Here is a 20200-nt window from a genome sequence, read left to right as displayed (position 1 = left end):
TATTAACGTGTGGTCAATATTTAGCTAAAGCTTCTTTATTCTACCGTATGTATGACGTCATCACATAATTTTCGTTGGAATGAACACAAAACAATTAATTATCTATTGAATTTAATTTATATAATTTGAATAACGCATGTATTCATGAATAAATTAATAACATCATATTTGTCAAAGAAATAATATGAAATAATTAATATTTGTAGCATCTCTCGTAGTGCAAGGTTCGACGCCGATCAGTCAAATTGGTGCTGGGTTGTTGTCAAACGACTCTTTTACTGGTGAGTCTTTTATCTCTTTCTTCTTCTTCTTTCGCTTCTTTTTTCTCGAATTTTATTAAAGGAGGACGCGTCAAATTGGGCCTGAAACTTGGGTTTAGACCAATACACACGAAATATTGTTTTTGTGATAGATCACCATTACACATACCTAACGAAAAAAATAACATAAAAAAGGAGTAACATAAAGATATTGTCATTGTCTTATAACAGTTATTAATTGCAAAAAATATTATACACAAAGAAATAAAACTTGATGTGACTGTACAAAAACCCGGTTGATTATTTTTTTATATATATTTTTCCCGTTATGTATGTGTTATGATCTATTATAAAATCAATATCTCATGTGTATTGGTCCAACTCAAGTGTTCAGGCCCAACTTCCATAGTAAAATGCCCATTCTCCTTTATTGTATTATCTCGGTTTTATATGTCTAAAGAGACACTCCACGATATTGAGATGATTAAATATTCACAACCAATATGACAAATTATTTTTATGAATATTGTCCGTCCGTGTAAAGAATATAATAGATTCTTATAGATTCGATTGCTCTGGCGGGATCACGTCGCTCCAGTAAGGCGAAAGACGCGGGTTCGAATCCCAATTTGTGATCGATTTTTTTATTATTATTTTAAAATTTATATTTATAAAGCATTTAAATTCTATAAAACTTATGTATCAAATTAAATTTCACAAAACATCAACTTTAGATTCAAATGCGTTTGTATACAGATGATTTTAAAATAATATGAAAACGTTTTGCAAAATTTACTCTATTGTAGTATTTATTTATTGAGTTTTTTTTATAATAAAAACTTTTTACACTAAACGAAATACTTTACTACTTTATTACAGATGTACTTATTTAAAAGAATGAGCTTGTCATAATATTTTTTTCAAAATTTACAATAATACATCATCACATAAACTGAATATTTCTCTATTTAAATATTATAAATTGTTTATCGAAAGTCGCACACCAAAAAATATTTTTTTCCACAATTCCAGGGGCGAACTCGAACAACTCTTGCTCGTCAGTGAGCGGCTCCCCTCCCCCCGAGGAGGAGGGGGAGGAGGGGGGCAAGCGGGGAGTTCTGCCCAGACACGCTACACAAGTGATGAGGGCCTGGCTGTTTCAGCATTTAGTGGTGAGGAATATAATTAGTGTTAAGCGCATCACACACGATGAAGATACTATATTATTTTATGTTAAGATTCTCTAATATAAAATATTACAGTATCTTAAGGTATCCGGTATCAGCGTTCTGACCATCATTTTTCTTTTTGCCATTGCGTACTAAGACCCCTGTAGAACCGCCATCCTGTTACAAATGACCCGAAATTTTGTGTCAGTGTTTCGGCAAAAAAAAAATATACATAGTATCTTCATCGTGTGTGATGCGCTTTAGACTTATTTTGATAATATTTTTGTGGATGAATAGTTGTCACTATTTCCTGTCAAAACATGTTTAGGTGTCAAATACTATAAATTGCCGCTTTCCTTTGACTCGTGGCGCATTCGTACGAATCGTGTCTAGGGGCTCGGACGTTGTTTATACGACGTTCGACCCAACTACCCTCACTTTGCTAATAGTCGTTGACTTGCTGCGATTTGTTATCAACTACCTACATCAATTAGGTAGCTGTGTATAATCGTAGTACATTTTACATTTCAAACTAATATTTAACACGGCCTCGCGTGTAATTTCTTACATTAGAATAATAACAATGTTAATAATGAAAAATAAAATGTAATTGTATCTTCTGCATTTTATACGAATTTGTCATGATTTGGGAACGTTTTTATTAGTTTGTTAAAGTTAGCATTATTTTTAATCTTTGGCAAAGTAATGATACTTAAAAAAATGCTGTATTGATGAAAAATCTGATAATATGAGTTCGAAATTCTATTATTATTATTATTCTGAGATTTTTCATTAAGTCAACCAACAATTATATCGACAACTAGCTGCGCTTCGCGGTTTCACCCGCGTGACTCCGCTCCTGTTGGTCTTAGCGTGATGATATATAGCCTATAGCTATTATTACTCGATAAATGGGCTGAACACTGAAAATTTTCAAATCGAACCAGTAGTTCCCGAGATTAGCGCGTTCAAACAAACCAACTTTTCAGCTTTATAATATTAGTAAAGATTAAATTCCATTTCTTTCTAACATCAGCAAATCTTATATATAAAATTCTCGTGTCACAAATCACAATGTTAGTCTGCATACTCCTCCGAAACGGGTGGACCGATTCTCATGAAATTTTCTGTGCATATCGGGTAAGTCTGAGAATCGGCCAACATCTATTTTTCATATGTACCACGGGCGAAGCCGGGGCGGACCGCTAGTATACATATATATCTATCTCTTTCTACCAATGTTTTTATATATCTAACAAACATATATCCATCTCTTTCTAGCACCCATACCCCACGGAAGAGGAAAAGAGAACGCTAGCCGCGCAGACCCGACTTACATTGCTACAAGTTAACAATTGGTTCATAAACGCAAGACGCCGTATATTGCAACCGATGTTGGACTGTTCTGATAAACCTGGTGAGAATTTGTTTATTATAAAACAACAATAAAATACACAACACAACGCAACACAACGCAACGCAACACAACAAGTGTTTGAGGTTGCCTGGAAGAGTTCACTAATAAGTGATAAGGCCGGAAAAGTTGTACTCTTGTCTTTTTCTGTAAGTAGTTCTAAGGTTAGTTAGTTTGTTTGTACAACTTTATTAAAGTGTTAAATAAATAAATACCATACCACACAACACCACGGCATGCCACGCAATGCTACGCAATGCTATGCCATGCTACGCCCCGCTACACCATGCTACGCCACGCTACGCAATGCTATGCCATGCTATGCCATTCTACGCCCCGCTACACCATGCTACGCCACGCTACGCAATGCTATGCCATGCTACGCCCCGCTACACCATGCTACGCCATGCTACGCCACGCTACGCAATGCTATGCCATGCTACGCCCCGCTACACCATGCTACGCCACGCTACGCATTGCTATGCCATGCTACGCCCCGCTACACCATGCTACGCCACGCTACGCAATGCTATGCCATGCTACGCCCCGCTACACCATGCTACGCCACGCTACGCAATGCTATGCCATGCTACGCCCCGCTACACCATGCTACGCCATGCTACGCCACGCTACGCAATTCTACGCCCCGCTACACCATGCTACGCCATGCTACGCCACGCTACGCAATGCTATGCCATGCTATGCCATGCTACGCCCCGCTACACCATGCTACGCCACGCTACGCAATGCTATGCCATGCTACGCCCCGCTACACCATGCTACGCCACGCTACGCAATGCTACGCCCCGCTACACCATGCTACGCCACGCTACGCAATGCTATGCCATGCTATGCCATGCTACGCCCCGCTACACCATGCTACGCCATGCTACGCCACGCTACGCAATGCTACGCCCCGCTACACCATGCTACGCCATGCTACGCCACGCTACGCAATGCTATGCCATGCTATGCCATGCTACGCCCCGCTACACCATGCTACGCCATGCTACGCCACGCTACGCAATGCTACGCCCCGCTACACCATGCTACGCCATGCTATGCCATGCTACGCCCCGCTACACCATGCTACGCCATGCTACGCCACGCTACGCAATGCTATGCCATGCTATGCCATGCTACGCCCCGCTACACCATGCTACGCCACGCCATGCTACACCTCGCTACGCCACGCAACTCAACACAATTACAATACGCCTGCGGATATACAGTGCAGCTACTATTCAATACGCTTTTTTACACGCATAAATATACAAAAATAAAATTGAAAGAGCGTGTGTGCCGAGCACACGTATCAGAAGTGAAACTTCTTTGACAAGATTCATAGATTCCAAAATCGCCGCCTTAATCCATGACGTGACGGCATTGCCGTGACGCGACCTAGAAATTTTACTCTAAACGTGAGGACAGAAGTTTTTCTTCAAAAACAAGTGTTTTACAAGCTTGATAAGAAAAAACAGAAATTGAGCTTAATATTTTTAGAACAAATAGGTTATAAATGTTTAAAATATTGTCAATACAATTAATAAATCTTGATCATTTCAGGTGGTAAGAAAAGCAAAAATGGCTCGTCCATCAGCAAGAGGTACTGGCCCGACGCGTTAACCAACCCGCAGTTTACGGCTGGTAAGTTTTTTTTATTTATTTATTTAATTATTAAATATAATTTTATAAATGGGCTATCCGAAAGCATTTTTCACATCGGACCAGTAGTTTTCGAGATTAGCGCGTTCAAACAAACTTTTATAATATGTATTACTTAGTAAAGATATGTTATAACACTCTTTGATGAAACTCTAGAAATGTTCAGTACATATTTATGTTATTTAAGTTTGTTATTGAAGTGATGATGATTCAACCATTGTTTTGGGTGGAATGCTTATATAATTTTTGTAAACTTTAGTCTACATACAGCTAGTCTGCATGCTAGCCAAATAAATATCAGCCTTTTTCCCTTTAATATATTATAATCAACCTTATAACATAAAACTTAATCTCAAATCTTCAGGGCTCCTTTCATCATCGGAGGATGAGGAACAAGATGGTGAGCAGTCTGGTGATGAAGAACCGGCCAATGAACAGACCAGCGATTATACCATACAGCAGACCATGCATTGAGGTATTTTATTAATTTAGTTTTATAGCATTCAAATGTTTAAACTAAATGGTTTGGCAAAAAGACGCGGGTTCCAATCCCGCTTAGTGACCTAATTTTTTCTATTAAAAAAAAAACTGGGATTCAACTTAAAATAGTATCGATTTAGCGCCATTTTGTGACGTAATATTTACATTTTAAACCTCTCTCGTTCTCTATTCGACTGTATTTTATTCGTTTACGTTGAGAGTTTTGATTGTGTGAACCGGTTCTTTTTTTATTTGTAATATTTATTTATTTATTTATATAGTAATATGTAATTTTTATTCCATAAATATTTTAGTTGCAATTACAGTACTTATAATACTTTAAAATTTTGATAAAAATATTAATAATCTATATTTTCTTTCAGGATACTGCTCAAGTGACAGTCACGAACAAAAAGACAATGTGTATACCATAGATATAAGTTAGAAACATGTATACGTACACCATACCTCACTATTTTAATATTATTATAATTGACTTGTGTTGCCAGATGACGGACATTTTAAATGGAAGCAAGAAAAAAAAATTAATTGAGCATAAAAAATTCTGCAGTATTTAAAAAAGTAATAAAATAATAAAATTGCAATTTTAAAATGTTCGTTTGAACGATGTATGTTTTTAAAACATGTCAGTCATTTTTGTATGGCAACACTGGGTTAATCTGTCAATGTAATTATTAGCGGGAAAATTCCTGTATTCTTATTAAATCGAACGCCACATTAATATAGTAAAGACAAAGCTATGAAGTCTTTTAACCGAAGTATTATTAAAGTTTTAATTTATTTTTAATTCCACAATTAATTAGTATTTGCTTTCATGTAATTTCAGATTGTTACATTGACAGCTACAAACCAGTGTTGCCATAACTACCGATAAATAATAATAAAAAAAAAAAGATTCAATAATGCTTTTCGTCATGCATCGTCAATTTTAACGCCGGTTGTGAATTTTCATAGTTTAGTTTCTTCCACGTGTTTTCGACTGAAAAATGAAATAGATATAGGATAATTTTTACCACAGACCTAGATAAAACCGTCCATAGACAAATCATATTTATTTGTACAAATAAGTTTATTATATACTCAATTTTTTTTAAACAGCCATACTAGGTAGTATTAGGTAATGGTTAACTATAATATACGATTGAATATACGAAAAAAAATGATGTATACCCAAATGATTCGATTGTATACGTTTGAGAAATAGAAATATCGGAAATTTTTAAATTTAGTGTTAAATTTTAAAAGTATCATGACAGTATTTGAACGATGTTCAAGTATTTTTAGCTGGTAACTTTAAGAGTATTTTTCATGTATAAATGACGTTATTGAGGCAATAATATAGTTTTTTCTTGCGTAAATGTTTGGTAATTAATACCATTTTATATAAAACAGGGGTTGAGTATACCGGTTTTAATTGAATTTTTCGGCAAATATCATGAATAATAGAAAATTTTAAATTATAAAATTTATTAAAAATTACTCCGTTCAACTCTTCTTGAGTATTTATAAGTATAATTAGCACGACTTTCGTTTATTCAAGTATTTAACTAAAATGCAGGTAAATAAAATTTTAAATTTTTGTATTGTGTCAGACATTTATTTATATTATGTACTGTTCAACTTTATGCTGTTTTATATGTATTATTATTGTATTATGATTTGTTTTTGTGAAAAATGAGTATAATATGTTAAAAGAGAAAGACATACTATTATTATCATAATATTATTTATTTCTACCGTGTAATTGGCACAGATAATGTATACTAAAATCGATTAAATTTTAATCGATTTTCTTCTCGTATACGTTCAAAAGTAAGCAAACGCTTCGATCTTCCATTGTTTTAAATTTAAAATTTAGTGTAAGAAGAGATATTTTGTTAATCGATATTATATTATTATGGTCTAATTTTAAAATCGTGAAATAATCGGATATCGGTCGTGATAAGTTACGCTGTGAAAATGCTTGGAATTTTTCTGTAGCGTATAGTGAGCTAAGTAGGAATACTGTCTTTTATAAATTGAAAAAAATAATCGGTGCCATTTCGTTATCTGTAACTCTACGTATCATTTGAAATTTGTTTATCTGTTTCAAGGTAACTGTCAGTATTTCCCGCCAATATCTAAAACGTCAAATGTCAAAAGAAAAAAAAAGTTACGATATTTTTTTCCTTTTCTTATTTACAGCCAGTGAAGTTTATTTTGGCGCACTTTTTCTTTTTTAAACGTAGATTTAAAGTCTACATAGCCAGTGAAAAAAATGGTAAATGTAATTTAGAAATTACTCTATTGTTAATTATAATAGTGATGTCATCTGTTATACGAAGCAACGGATATACGTAATGAAAAGTGAAATAAGAAATTTTTATAAACTTTTAATTCAATTGTACCTACTATCTATAGTGATAGATATAAAAATATTTTTAAACTATTTTAATTCGCGTCTTAATAAATATTATATAAGATGTTCAGTCCGATATAGTATACTGTAGTAATAACGCTTGTTTAGAGGTTTTAATGTGATGTTTAGTAATCACAGTGCATTAATTATTAAACTGATAAATTTAGGTTGTAAATAAAGTGATTTGAATGCAATCATATTTTTTTCTTTGTTATTTTTTTTACCATATTTCTCGGTAATGTACTGTGATTGTTAAAATAATGGTGGAGCGTAAATTTGTATGATAACGCATAATGTTTTACTAGTCAATATCGCTATGTACTTTTGTACTTCTTTGACATGCCGAATTTGTAAGGATTGTCAGAATTGTTCTTGTAATTTCTGTTTTACGAACGCAATTTCATAATTCAATATCGAGTTATTAGATATAGTAATGGTATGAGAAGTTTTAAATAATTTACGGAACAGAAAAACAATGATTTGTTGCCAGTAAAAAAAAACCTCAACAATTTGGAAAAAAAGGAATTGAAGTAAATGCCACAGATGTAAAAGAACAATTTTGACAGTTCATATGTCAGTTTGTCCTGTACAGTTCGCTGAAAATATAATCGTTTTCGCATGCCTATAAATATCTTTTATTTCTATGAAAATTCACCCCCTGAATATTTTTGTATCACCTTTATACACCAAAAACTGAGTGTTGTTTTTTATCTAATGTAATGTTTTAGGACTTAGGTAATAATACCTAAAATATATATATATATATATATATATATATATATATATATATATATATATATATATATATATATATATATATATATATATATATAACTATATATAGTTATATAAATTTGTGAAGATATCTTCACAAATTTTCATTTCATCCCTCAATGACATTTCAAAATTCATCAAAATTGCTGCTTTTACTGCCGGCGTAAATCTTGTTAGAAATAATCTAAAGAATCTGTAAAATGTAAGTATCAAAATAACAATTAAGTGCAATTTTTTTCAAACCAACCCCTTTAATTCGAATCTCATACCTACATCATAGCCGGCGCGTAAAGAAGAATTTTTCGACTCTACATTATGATACTCATCTCACTTTTAATAATCGTGAAAAGAACTTAAAAAAATATAGCTATGATATGAAATACATATATCAAAAAACGAAAAAATAATTACGCTCGGGTGAGCAGTATCAATATACAGTACTCCAAAATTAATAATAGAGCAGGCTCCAAGGAGATGTTCGTTTGCAAAAATAGCGGACCTAAATCTGACTTCTGATATATATTGTATAATTGTATAGATCCCAGACATCCTATAGACAGATGTTGCCAGCCAGTTCTGTGGTCCCCCTCCCCCCACCCGCTATTGTTAACTATTTAATCGTAAACAATGGACTATTGTTAATTATTTAAAATAATAATTTAAAAAATATATTCAAATTCAAATTCAAATTCAAATATATTTATTTGCTCGTATATGGTTCATAAGGGTGTTACACAAAAATTTTTTTATCGCATATACTGCCATTTTAAATGGCGTGCAAAAATTTACAAATTAATACATAATTAATACATATTCATGAGTTTTCAATCTATAGTGGTTTAAAGTTAACTCAAAAATGGAGCATTTTCGTAAATTTTCTAAAAAATCTTAGAGAAAGTGTAAGAAATGTTATAGTATGCTATATATTCGTTATCTACTCAATAAGCTCTTTCATTTGATACCCCACACGGCATGTTTTGGAAATTTTTATTTTTTTCTTTGTATGCCATATTTAATTACCGGGGTGGGGAGAGGGGGACCACAAAACTGGTTGGCAACATCTGTCTATAGGATGTCTGGGATCTATACAATATATATCAGAAGTCAGATTTAGGTCCGCTATTTTTGCAAACGAAACTCCACTGAGAGTCCGGTCTATAATGCGCATGCAAATCTTCGCTAATTGTCGTATTTCCAAAATGTATTTCATTTGACTAAACAAATTTTACTAAATTATGCATGAAGAAAATGCATTTAACCACTCTATATACATATCGTCTTCGGACGCTCCGGGAATATGACAGTTACCGAACTGTGACGAAGATTTATATGCACATTATCACTTTTGGAGAACTGTACATACTATATACCTAACTACAATTAAAAAGATAACCTTCCTTGCAAAGTCGGATAAAACAATAAATTTGCATATCCTCGAAATAAGCAAAAAGTATGAAAACAACTTGTTACTGTAATTACACTTAATAATAAAAGAAATAAGGAATTTTCCGAACAATCATCTTTCAATTAACCGTTACAATTATTACGTTAAGTGGACAATTTTTTATTCAGAATTCCATTGATGTAATTAATATCTAATCATTAATTACAATGCATTAAATTATGGCAAAAATCGATTCATTAGAATATTATAAACTAGCCGCTCCGCGCGGTTTCACCCCCGTGGCTCCTCTCCTGTTGGTCGTAGCGTGATCGTATATAGCCTATAAGCCTTCCTCGATAAATGAGCTATCTAACACCGAAAGAATTTTTCAAATCGGACCAGTAGTTCCCGAGATTAGCGCGTTCAAACAAACAAACAAACAAACAAACAAACAACAAACTCTTCAGCTTTATAATATAGATTAGCATAATTTTGCAAGAGTATAAAAATCTGCATTAAAATTTTGACACATGACAATCCGCCATTTTTGTTAATTTTGACATACATGTTACTTGAACATTTTACAGGTCAAAACTCAAAAATCACGAGCTTATGCACGAGCGATACCAAGAGTTTGAGTTTGAAAAAAAAAATGAATATTGCATTCTTCTAATTTTGAATTGTAACCAATGATTTTAACACTAGATAATATTTTATATCAGTTGTGAGCAAGCAAGTTAAAAAGTTAATTTGTAAGACTATGCTTTGTTTTTCTACTCTGACAACTCAATAATAGTAATTATATCAAGATAAACAATGATAATATCTTATCTTATCTTATTCTATAATATAGAAGTGAATCGCAAAATGTGTTGGTAAGCGCATAACTCGAGAACGGCTGAACCGATTTCGATAATTCTTTTTTTATTATATTCCTTGAAGTACGAGGATGGTTTTTATGTAGAGAAAACGTAAATATGTACCACGGGCGAAGCCGGGGCGGACCGCTAGTTATAAGACGAATCGCAAAATGTGTTGGTAAGCGCATAACTCGAGAACGGCTGAACCGATTTCGATAATTCTTTTTTTATTATATTCCTTGAAGTACGAGGATGGTTCTTATGTAGAGAAAACGTAAACATGTACCACGGGCGAAGCCGGGGCGGACCGCTAGTTATTAATAAAAATAAGAAGAAGCTACAGATATCAAAATCACACTAAACTTATTATATTACATGCACATTGTACGTAATAAATTGTTTTGTAGAGGTTCGAAAGTGCCCTTTATCTATTACTAGTGGTCCGCCCCGGCTTCGCCCGTGGTACATATTTCGCAATAAAAGGTAGCCTATGTCCTTTCTCGGGTATCAAACTATCTCCATACCAAATTTCATGCAAATTGGTTCAGTAGTTTAGGCGTGATTGAGTAACAGACAGACAGACAGAGTTACTTTCGCATTTATAATATTAGTATGGATTTACCTACTAGATTTCCGCCCACGGTTTTGCCCGCGTTTTCAAAGAAAAACCCGTTCCCGTTTCTGTGGGTTTTCCGGAACCTATCCTATCTGTTAATCCAAGTTACCATCTATATGTGTGCTAAATTTCATTGTAATCGGTTCAGTAGAATTTGCGTGAAAGAGTAACAAACACACACACACATCCTCACAAACTTTCGCATTTATAATATTATTAGGATAGGATTATTATTAAGTAGGAGTAGGATAGGATTACTAGCTAACTTAGAGGTTCCTAATTATAGAAAAATAGTTACTTCTCAAAGATTAATCGTTAATTAGGTACTCGCAGACCTATTGAATAGAGCTACTTACACAATTTATTGTAAAAATCGGTCAGGCCGCTCGGGAGGCGTTTGAATACAAACACTAAGTAACTATATGAGAGCTTATTTTGTCCATAAAAGGCCGGCAAAGCACCTGTAACACTTCTAGTGTTACAAGTGTTTATGGGCGGTGGTGACCACTTAACATCAGGTGGCCCACCTGCCCCTTTGCTTGCTCTGTCATAAAAAAAATATATGAGATTAAATAGCTTTATAAATATAGATTTTTTTTAATTTGCAGTTGCCGATTGCTTTTTTATGAAAGTGTCACAAATGCTCAATTAAAAAACATAATAAATAAAAAATCGATACTTTACCAATTAAAATTAATTAAACGCTCTCCGATATTACGCTATATTAAATCACAATCAATCTTCTTTCAACTTACGTAAAATGCATAAAATTACAGTAAAACATGATATTGCATTTTTGGATGCGGACTTGATACATATAATAAATTATTCACGGACAAGGGAAAGTGAATTAAAATATCTGCATTTTATTTTGCATGACGCTTTATTTCCTTAAAAGGATGATTTATTTTTAACTGCATTGCGTGACATTTCTCTTCTTTAGTTTCATTGCAGGGACGAACTTTCAAAGGCAAAAAGGTAATTTAGTTGAATTATAATAAAGTAATAATCCTGTAAACTACTATTATAAGAAAGTTTTTAATTTGTATGTTTGTAGAGTAATCTTTGAAAGTACTGATCCGATTTTGAAATAACTACCATATTGAGTAGTTTTGTTAGCGAAAGACTTACATCTATCTTTGACTGACCGGTTGGCTTCGTTGGTAGTGGCCCTGCCTTCCAAGCCAGAGGTTCGATTCCCACCCGGGGCAAATATTTGTGTGATGAACATAGATGTTTGCTCTGTTTCTGGGTGTTAATTATCTATATGAGTATTTATTTGAAAATTATATATACGTATGTTTATCAGCCATCTGGTTTCCATAACACAAGCGAAAGCTTAGTATGGGATCAGATCGTGCCGTGTGTGAAAATTGTCCTGAAATATTTATTATCAAGGTTAGTTTTATTCCCAGGTGAAGTTGAACAATGCAGTCGTATGCGTGCAGTTGTAAATAGTAAATATTTACCTATTATAGTGAACTAGTTTTCCGCCCGTGGCTTCGCCCGCTTAAAACCTAATGAAATAATAAATTATATACTAAAACCTTCATCTTGAATCACTCTATTTATTTAAAAAAACGCATCAAAATCCGTTGCGTAGTTTGAAAGATTTGCATATAAAGGGACAAAGGGACAGAGAAAGACTTTGTTTTATACTATGTAGTGATAATCAGTAAGAAACATTAATTGAATGATGCACATGAAAAACATGAATTTATGTTTCCCAATTGGAAGTATTCCCACTCGCAATTTCTTTGAGTAAAAAATATATATAAAGAACTATGTATTAACCATATTTGAAGAGCCAGTGACATAATATTTTTACACAATAAATGACTCATAGCTGTTATTGTTCTGCTTTTATTGTTTTGGTTGCATAAATTATTTTGGTAACTAGAATCTATATCTACTAATACAAGCTGTGCTCCGCGGTTTTACCCGCAGTGCTCCGCTCCTATTGGTCTTAGCATGATGATATATAGCCTTATAGCCTTCCTCGATAAATGGGCTATCTAACACCGAAAGAATTTTACAAATCGGACTAGAAGTTCCTGAGATTAGCGCGTTCAAACAAACAAACAAACTCGAGGAATGCTCTATGGGTATAGACTATTAGAGTATAATATGTTTCAATTTATTCATTTACAGTTATCGTAAAAAATATTGTAATTTGTATATAATTTATCGTTTATTATTGGCGATTCTTTTTATACATTTTATTATGTAATTATTATATTTCTAGTACTTTAATAATTGAAATTAATAGACAGACAATCTTGCAAAAGACTAGGAAATCAAATTAAAAAATAATTAAAATTTTGTGATGTAATTGCAATGTTACCATATTATGTATATTTTAATAGAATTTACGTAACTAAGTGAATATAACAGAGATAGTCATCAATCAATGTTTGATTTATAGTCTGTTATTAAATTTAGTTTGATTTTAAAAGAGCAACTACAGAGTTTTTTGCCGATATTTCTAGAGAGAAGGGCTGAAGGGCTTCTCTCTAGAAATTGCTTTATAAACCGGTTGTAAAGATGAAACTAATCACTACATATTATAAAACAAAGTCGCTTTCTCTGTCCCTATGTCCCTATGTATGCTTAAATCTTTAAAACTACGCAACGGATTTTGATGCGGTTTTTTTAATAGATAGAGTGATTCAAGAGGAAGGATTTATTATGTTTTAGACAAAGCGGGCGAAGCCGCGGGCGGAAAGCTAGTTATCTATATTTAACGAAGATTCAAAAGTGCTTTTAGGTTATTAAATGTAGTTTGATTTTAAAAGAGCATCTACCGAGATTTTGGCGGTATCTAGAGAGAAAGGCTTCAGTCTCTCTAGAAATTGCTTCCCAAAGCGGTGGTAAATGGTAAAACTAATATAGCTTATAAATAATTTACTAACTTACAAAGATTCTGTGCTTTTTAGGATAATTAATATATAGATAGTATGATTTTAAAAGAACAATTACAGTCTCTTGCTGGCTCGCCTCTGTAGAAACTGCTTTCCGGGATGTTGGTATTAAAACTATTTGAAAGCTGAACATTTTGTTTGTTTGAACGCGCAAATCTCAGGAACGGAATTCAAAACCAACATAACTAAATACTAATAAAAATATCTATTGTTATCAAAAGTCAACATCGCAAAATAACTTAACAAATGGATTGATAATCTTCGCCTTTTTCGAATGTTAGTTAAATTATTGTAAGTATTGTACTCCTCTTTTTTTCGTCGGTTAAATTTACAATCTTTATAATATATCTGACGCAATATTATATCCGAACTCGACGTTATCTAAGATATAAATCAAGAACTGAACCGACTACCGTTTTATTTGATTTCATGCATAATATTTTTACTGTCAAAAGTTTTGTAAAAAATTCGAGGCTATATTAGTAGGGCTGTCAAAACAACTAATAATCCTATCCTATCCTACTAATATTATAAATGCGAAAGTTTGTGAGGATGGATGTGTGTATGTATGTTTGTTACTCTTTCACAATATTACATTAGCGATTACAATGAAATTCAGCACACATATAGAGGGTAACTTGGATTAACACATAGGATAGGTTTTATCCCTGCAATCCCACAGGAACGGGAACTATCAGGGTTTTTTTTGAAAACGCGGGCGAAGCCTCGGGCGTAAAGATAGTCTAGCATATGAAGAAATTATATTAAGTAAGTATAATGTAGGTATCATAATTGAAAACAAATGATTTGATCGCCTATTGAAAGGATGAAAAGTAAATGAAACGCACATCATGTTATTAAATCACTTTATTATTCTGGCAATATTACAGAAATTGCAATACACATTCTTAACTAAAATTCTATTAAAAACGTGCTTGTGGATCTTGACTTATCTCTTCCAGCCAACGCTTCCAGGCAAGAAACTGAAACAAAAACTTTTTTTAGAAACATAAATAAAATAATAAAATAAATAAATATTTCAGGACATTTTTCACACACGGCACCATAATGATAATGTTGCAAATATGTATTATTTATCGTATGTATTTTAAATGTAATAAGAGTATAGTTTTATCCGATTAAAAATGTCAATAGTTGACAACCCTATACTAGAGATTTGTAATAATTTTAACTTTTAAGCGACGTACATAAAGGTTCAATAAAATTAAACGAACAGATTATTTTAAATTTTCTAGAGATATTTTTAAACCCAATCAGTTAGAAAAGTCTTATTTAGTAACTTGTATAGTAGATAAAAATATAGTGTGAAAGAGCACATGAAATATTTTTGTCCAAATACTATACTTACACGAAAGTAACAATTAAAAGCTAGTATTACACATTTTTAATAATATTATAAAGCTGAAGAGTTTGTTTGTTTGAACGCGCTAATCTCAGGTCTGATTTGTAAAATTCTTTCGGTTTTAGATAGCCGATTTATCGAGGAAGACTATAGGCTATATACAGGATGTCCCAGAAACGGTATACTAAGCCCCAAGGAGGCTATAGTTTTACATACGCTGAGTACGTAAAAAATACTTATAAAATTCCAGACGAATTTTTTTGACAAATAAATGAGTTCTTAAAACTCTATGTGTACCATACAACCATAACAAGCAACCCGCCCAACTTTGCCACCCGCACGTGAGCTATCGTTTAAGATTATGTTTTCATAGACAAAATGCTCACATTAGCGAAGCGGTAAATGCCGGCTGCACGAAGCTAGAGACGAAAACATGGATTTTAAGGAAAAATGAAACAAAAAATTTTTGGCGTAATTTTATTGTTTAAGTATTTTTTACGTTATCAGTGTATGCAAAACTACAAGTCCCTTAGCGCTTAGTGGGACACCCTGTATAATATCGCCAAGAACAACAGGAGCGGAGAACCACTAGTTTTTAATAACTAAAAAACTGATTAATTCAACTTATATTAATAATTAAAATAGACAATGCAATAAAAAATTCGTCGAAATTGTTACAAAATGAGTTGACAACGACATTAAATATCTTAGAATGATTTATGTGGTGTAGAATTTCAAAATATATATAAAATCTGATAAAATGGCGTCCGTCGATCAAAAATATGTCTGTTACATATTTAATTATTGTAATCTAGCCATTTGAATATATAATTAATTGGACATTAGCATGTATTAGCAGAAGATTCATTGTTAAAAAATATATTTTGCAATTCATTAATTTGGTAGATTGATTTATTTATAACTAGATAGAGCCCTGGCGTTGCGCGGGTAAAAATATAAAGTTAATTTTGATTGACATTTTACATACACATCGATGTAATAAACGATCAAAAATAATCTTGGATAGAAATAGAAAATCATCTTAGATAAAATAAATAATGTGAAATTAAATTTCGACGGTCATATTAAAGTTTTTAACTAATAATGACTGACCGGTTCAATTCCCACCCGGGGCAAATATTTGTGTGATGAACATAGATGTTTGCTCTGTGTCTGGGTGTTAATTATCTATATAAGTATGTATTTAAAATTATGTATGTTTGTTTATCAGCCATCTGGTTTCCATAATACAAGCGAAAGCTTAGTATGGGATCAGATCGTGCAGTGTATGAAAATTTTCCTGAAATATAAAAAAAATATATAATTATTTTGTATCTACTACCAATGCGCAGCTTCGCCCGCTTTTTAAAAGGAAAACCCGCATAGTTCCCGTTCCTGTGGGATTTCCGGGATAAAATACTTTTTAGATAAGAATAAGAAATAGGTTACTATGTCTTATTCTGGGTCTTCAGCTACCTACATACCAAATTTCATTGTAATTGGTTCAGTTGTATTTGCGTGAGAGAGTAAGAAACATCCACACATCCATCCTCACAAACTTTCGCATTTATAATATTATTGTAGGTTTGAATTCTGTAGTGCTTTCGCATTGGCCATTCTCTGCAATGGTACGGGAGCCAGGAACAGATTTTATGACCAAGTTCCTCTCAAGCGGTAATTAGTAAAATGCATCAAAGTATAGTATTATGAAGCCTCGTGAACGTCAGCTGGAGCTCGGTTGGGGGGAAGAGCGGCGACTCTGATGCGTCTGACGAATTATCTCTTGAGAGGAAATAATTAACCAAATTTGCACCTGGCTCCCGTACTACAAGGATTAACTGACATGGGTCAAGATAATATGAACTGAAATAATCATTGGAATGTTAGAAATTGCGCAAAGGCTTGACATTGACTCCATTTTCTAGATTATTATGTTAAATAGTTTATTTACGAAATATTTATAAAGAGCATATGTCGCGTAAAGGTGATATGTCAATAGGTTTTCGATAGAAATTAATAATTTTCTTCATTATGATGTTTTATAGTGACAGTTACGTTTAACACAATAACCTTAAAGGGCCGGCGCCCACTGCCGGCACGGCGTGGCATGGCAGGGCAGAGGATTTTATTACTAATGAAGTTATTTTGAATCTTATTTCAATCAGTTTAGAATTCAAGTTACTTTATTTCGATGCCACGATGCCGCGACGTATCGCAGGATGCTGCAGCATGACGCGGCACGCCGCAGGATGCGGCGGCATGACGTGTCTTGCTGTTTCATTCCAAGGAATGCCGCGGCGCGCCATTGCATCCCGCGAGGCGTATGCGTCACTTTGGGGTCGAGGAATTATGATTGCTAGCTAGTTGAAATAAGGTTGAAACTTATGCAGCATTAGTGGGGCTTTTAGCAGGATGCCACGGCATGCCACTGAATGCCGCGGGATCACGCGGGATGCCACTGCACGCCGCGGGATGCCATTGCACGCCGCGGGATGCTCTGCCGTGCCATGCCGTGCCGTGCCGGCAGTGGGCGCCGGCCCTAATTATAATATGAAGAATAAAGGATTTTAATTCAGAATAGATAAAACTTAACTGTTTTATATACATATAACAAGATTATAAGAGCAATTTTGAATTCTTATATTACCTACATAGATAAATTCTACCTACTATTGGTGCGAATAATTTTCTACAGAGAAGAGCCGGCAATATAGAAAGCCGGCAATGTAGTTCTTATAGAAAATTACAAATATCAAACACTAGGCTGCGCTTCGCGGTTTCACCCGCGTGGCTCCGATCCTGTTGGTCTTAGCGTAATGATAGTCTATACTCTATAGCCTTCCACGATAAATGGGCTATCTAACACCGAAAGAATTTTTCAAATCAGACCCGTCATTCCTGAGATTAGCGCGTTCAAGCAAACAAACTCTTCAGCTTTGTAATATTTGTATAGACTTGACACTTTTTTCATAGATATAAATAGCAAATAAGGTTACCTATAGGTACACATATAAAAATTAAGTAGGTATATACTATTTGTAATATTATTTTAACTTAGTTTCAATAATAATAAGTGTAAACTGATTCAGTAAACATTTTAACACCATATTTGTGACATTGTTTGTTAATCTTCCAAAATTAGCTTTTATATAATCTATTTTGAATATTTAGTAGGCAGTAAAGTAAATACACCATAACATGTACCTATATGTAAATAAAATTCAGCTAAGACCGAGTCGGACTCGCGGACTGTATGGTTCCGTAATGTTATAAACAAGTATATTGTGTACTAGCTGTGCTCCGCGGTTTCACCCGCATTGCTCCGCTCCTGTTGGTCTTAGCGTGATAATATATAGCCCTTAACCTTCCTCGATAAATGGGCTATCCAACACCGAAATAATTTTTCAAATCGGATCAGTGGTTGCTGAGATAAGTGCGTTCAAACAAATAAACAAACAAAGTCTTCAGCTTTGTAATATTACTAGCGGTCCGCCCCGGCTTCGCCCGTGGTACCTACATGTTTAAACTATCCTATCTCTCAAGTTGGATCGAATTGCACATGGTGTGCGAATTTTATTATAATCGGTTAAGTGGTTTAGGAGTGCATTGAGGACAAACATTGTGACACGAGATTTATTTATTTTTATAAGTATAGATTTGTATAAGTTGTGGTATTTTTCATTAAAACATGTTGTCACTAGAATTGAGTATTCACATTTTTTGGTGTTATATATAACGCGGTAAAAATTAAATTAAATTTAATACATCAAAGTACTGTAATGTGTAAATTTAATCCCGGAAATCCCACGGGAACGGGAACTGTGCGGGTTTTTCTTTAACTGCGCGGGCGAAGCTGCGGGTGGAAAGCTAGTATAATATAAATAGAATTTTAAGGACGTTTTATAAGTTACTTTAATTATTAATATACTTCTAAACCCGTTTTTAAGAAAATATAACAACAAATCTACGATCAAAGAGGTTTATCAAGAGAAATTTATAGCCGCTGTATAATCTTTGACAGAAAAAAAGGCGCCAAACTCATATAATTAAATGTCAACTTTTTTCATAAAATGCCAGTTCTGCTCCCACGTAAATTTTTTCGCACAGATACAAAAACATGTGACCATAGATCGAAAATTGGAAATCCCATGTATTAATATAATAATTTATGGGACAACATTACTATGATCGTATTTTCAAGGCTGTTGTTTGTCCAAATTGATTTAGAAGAATTGATTGGAAGTGTTCGATGTTTAGAAACGATTTTGACAGATTTCAATAATGCATGCTGTTAATTTGGTTTATGATTGTTTGCATATGCATATGCAAACAGCATATGCATTAATGTCATGACTGAAATAGAATAAAATCTACTACGACTTAAACCAAATAAAAATAATTGAAAGAAAACAATAACTACTCATTTTATTTATTACCTGTCACCTGTAAATGACTAAAAACGTTTCAAAAGCTTAAAAGAGGACAATGCGTCGATTTTTTTCATGTATTTATCAACACAATCCTACTAATATTATAAATGCGAAAGCTTGTGAGGATGTGTGTGTGTGTTTGTTACTCTTTGACGCAAATACTACTGAACTGCATTGTAATCGGTTAAAATTAAGCACACATATAGAGGGTAACTTGGAATGGTTTTAGCCTGGCAAGCACACGGGAACGGGAACTATGCGGGTTTTTCTTTAAAACGCGGGCGAAGCCGCGGGGGGATAGCTAGTATAACATAATACTGTTTATCAGGCAAATTATTTTTAATGTTACTTTTTTAATATACATAATATATGTTTTTTTAATTACATTTCTATAAATGTGTAGGTACTTAAGTTATGTTATGAAGAAGTTATCTACCTTTCTGAA

The 20200-nt window shown here is 33.4% G+C and overlaps 1 protein-coding gene across 2 annotated transcripts in view; it reads left to right on the top strand.

The window, feature by feature from the left end:
* The window catches only part of LOC149895770 (homeobox protein PKNOX2-like), a 42587-nt gene extending 35876 nt beyond the window's left edge, over positions 1–6711 (top strand). Inside the window, exons 7-12 of one of the 2 annotated variants that reach the window (XM_090118490.1) lie at positions 219–281; positions 1293–1432; positions 2711–2846; positions 4410–4490; positions 4873–4983; positions 5372–6711. In XM_090118490.1, coding sequence (XP_089974616.1) covers positions 219–281; positions 1293–1432; positions 2711–2846; positions 4410–4490; positions 4873–4982 — 530 coding nt within the window. In that variant the 3' untranslated portion in view covers position 4983; positions 5372–6711. Of the gene's footprint in view, positions 1–206; positions 282–1292; positions 1433–2710; positions 2847–4409; positions 4491–4872; positions 4984–5371 lie in introns of both variants that reach the window. The other variant, XM_090118489.1, reaches the window with a different exon arrangement.
* Positions 6712–20200: the final 13489 nt, after the last annotated feature.

Source organism: Colias eurytheme, chromosome 30 (assembly GCF_061535395.1).
Source record: "Colias eurytheme isolate Ceu_HAF_F1 chromosome 30, ilColEury1 Martin Lab GWU primary, whole genome shotgun sequence".
Taxonomy (NCBI): domain Eukaryota; kingdom Metazoa; phylum Arthropoda; class Insecta; order Lepidoptera; family Pieridae; genus Colias; species Colias eurytheme.
The sequence above is the reverse complement of the archived record's forward strand: the minus strand, read 5'-3'. Positions and strand labels throughout refer to the sequence as shown.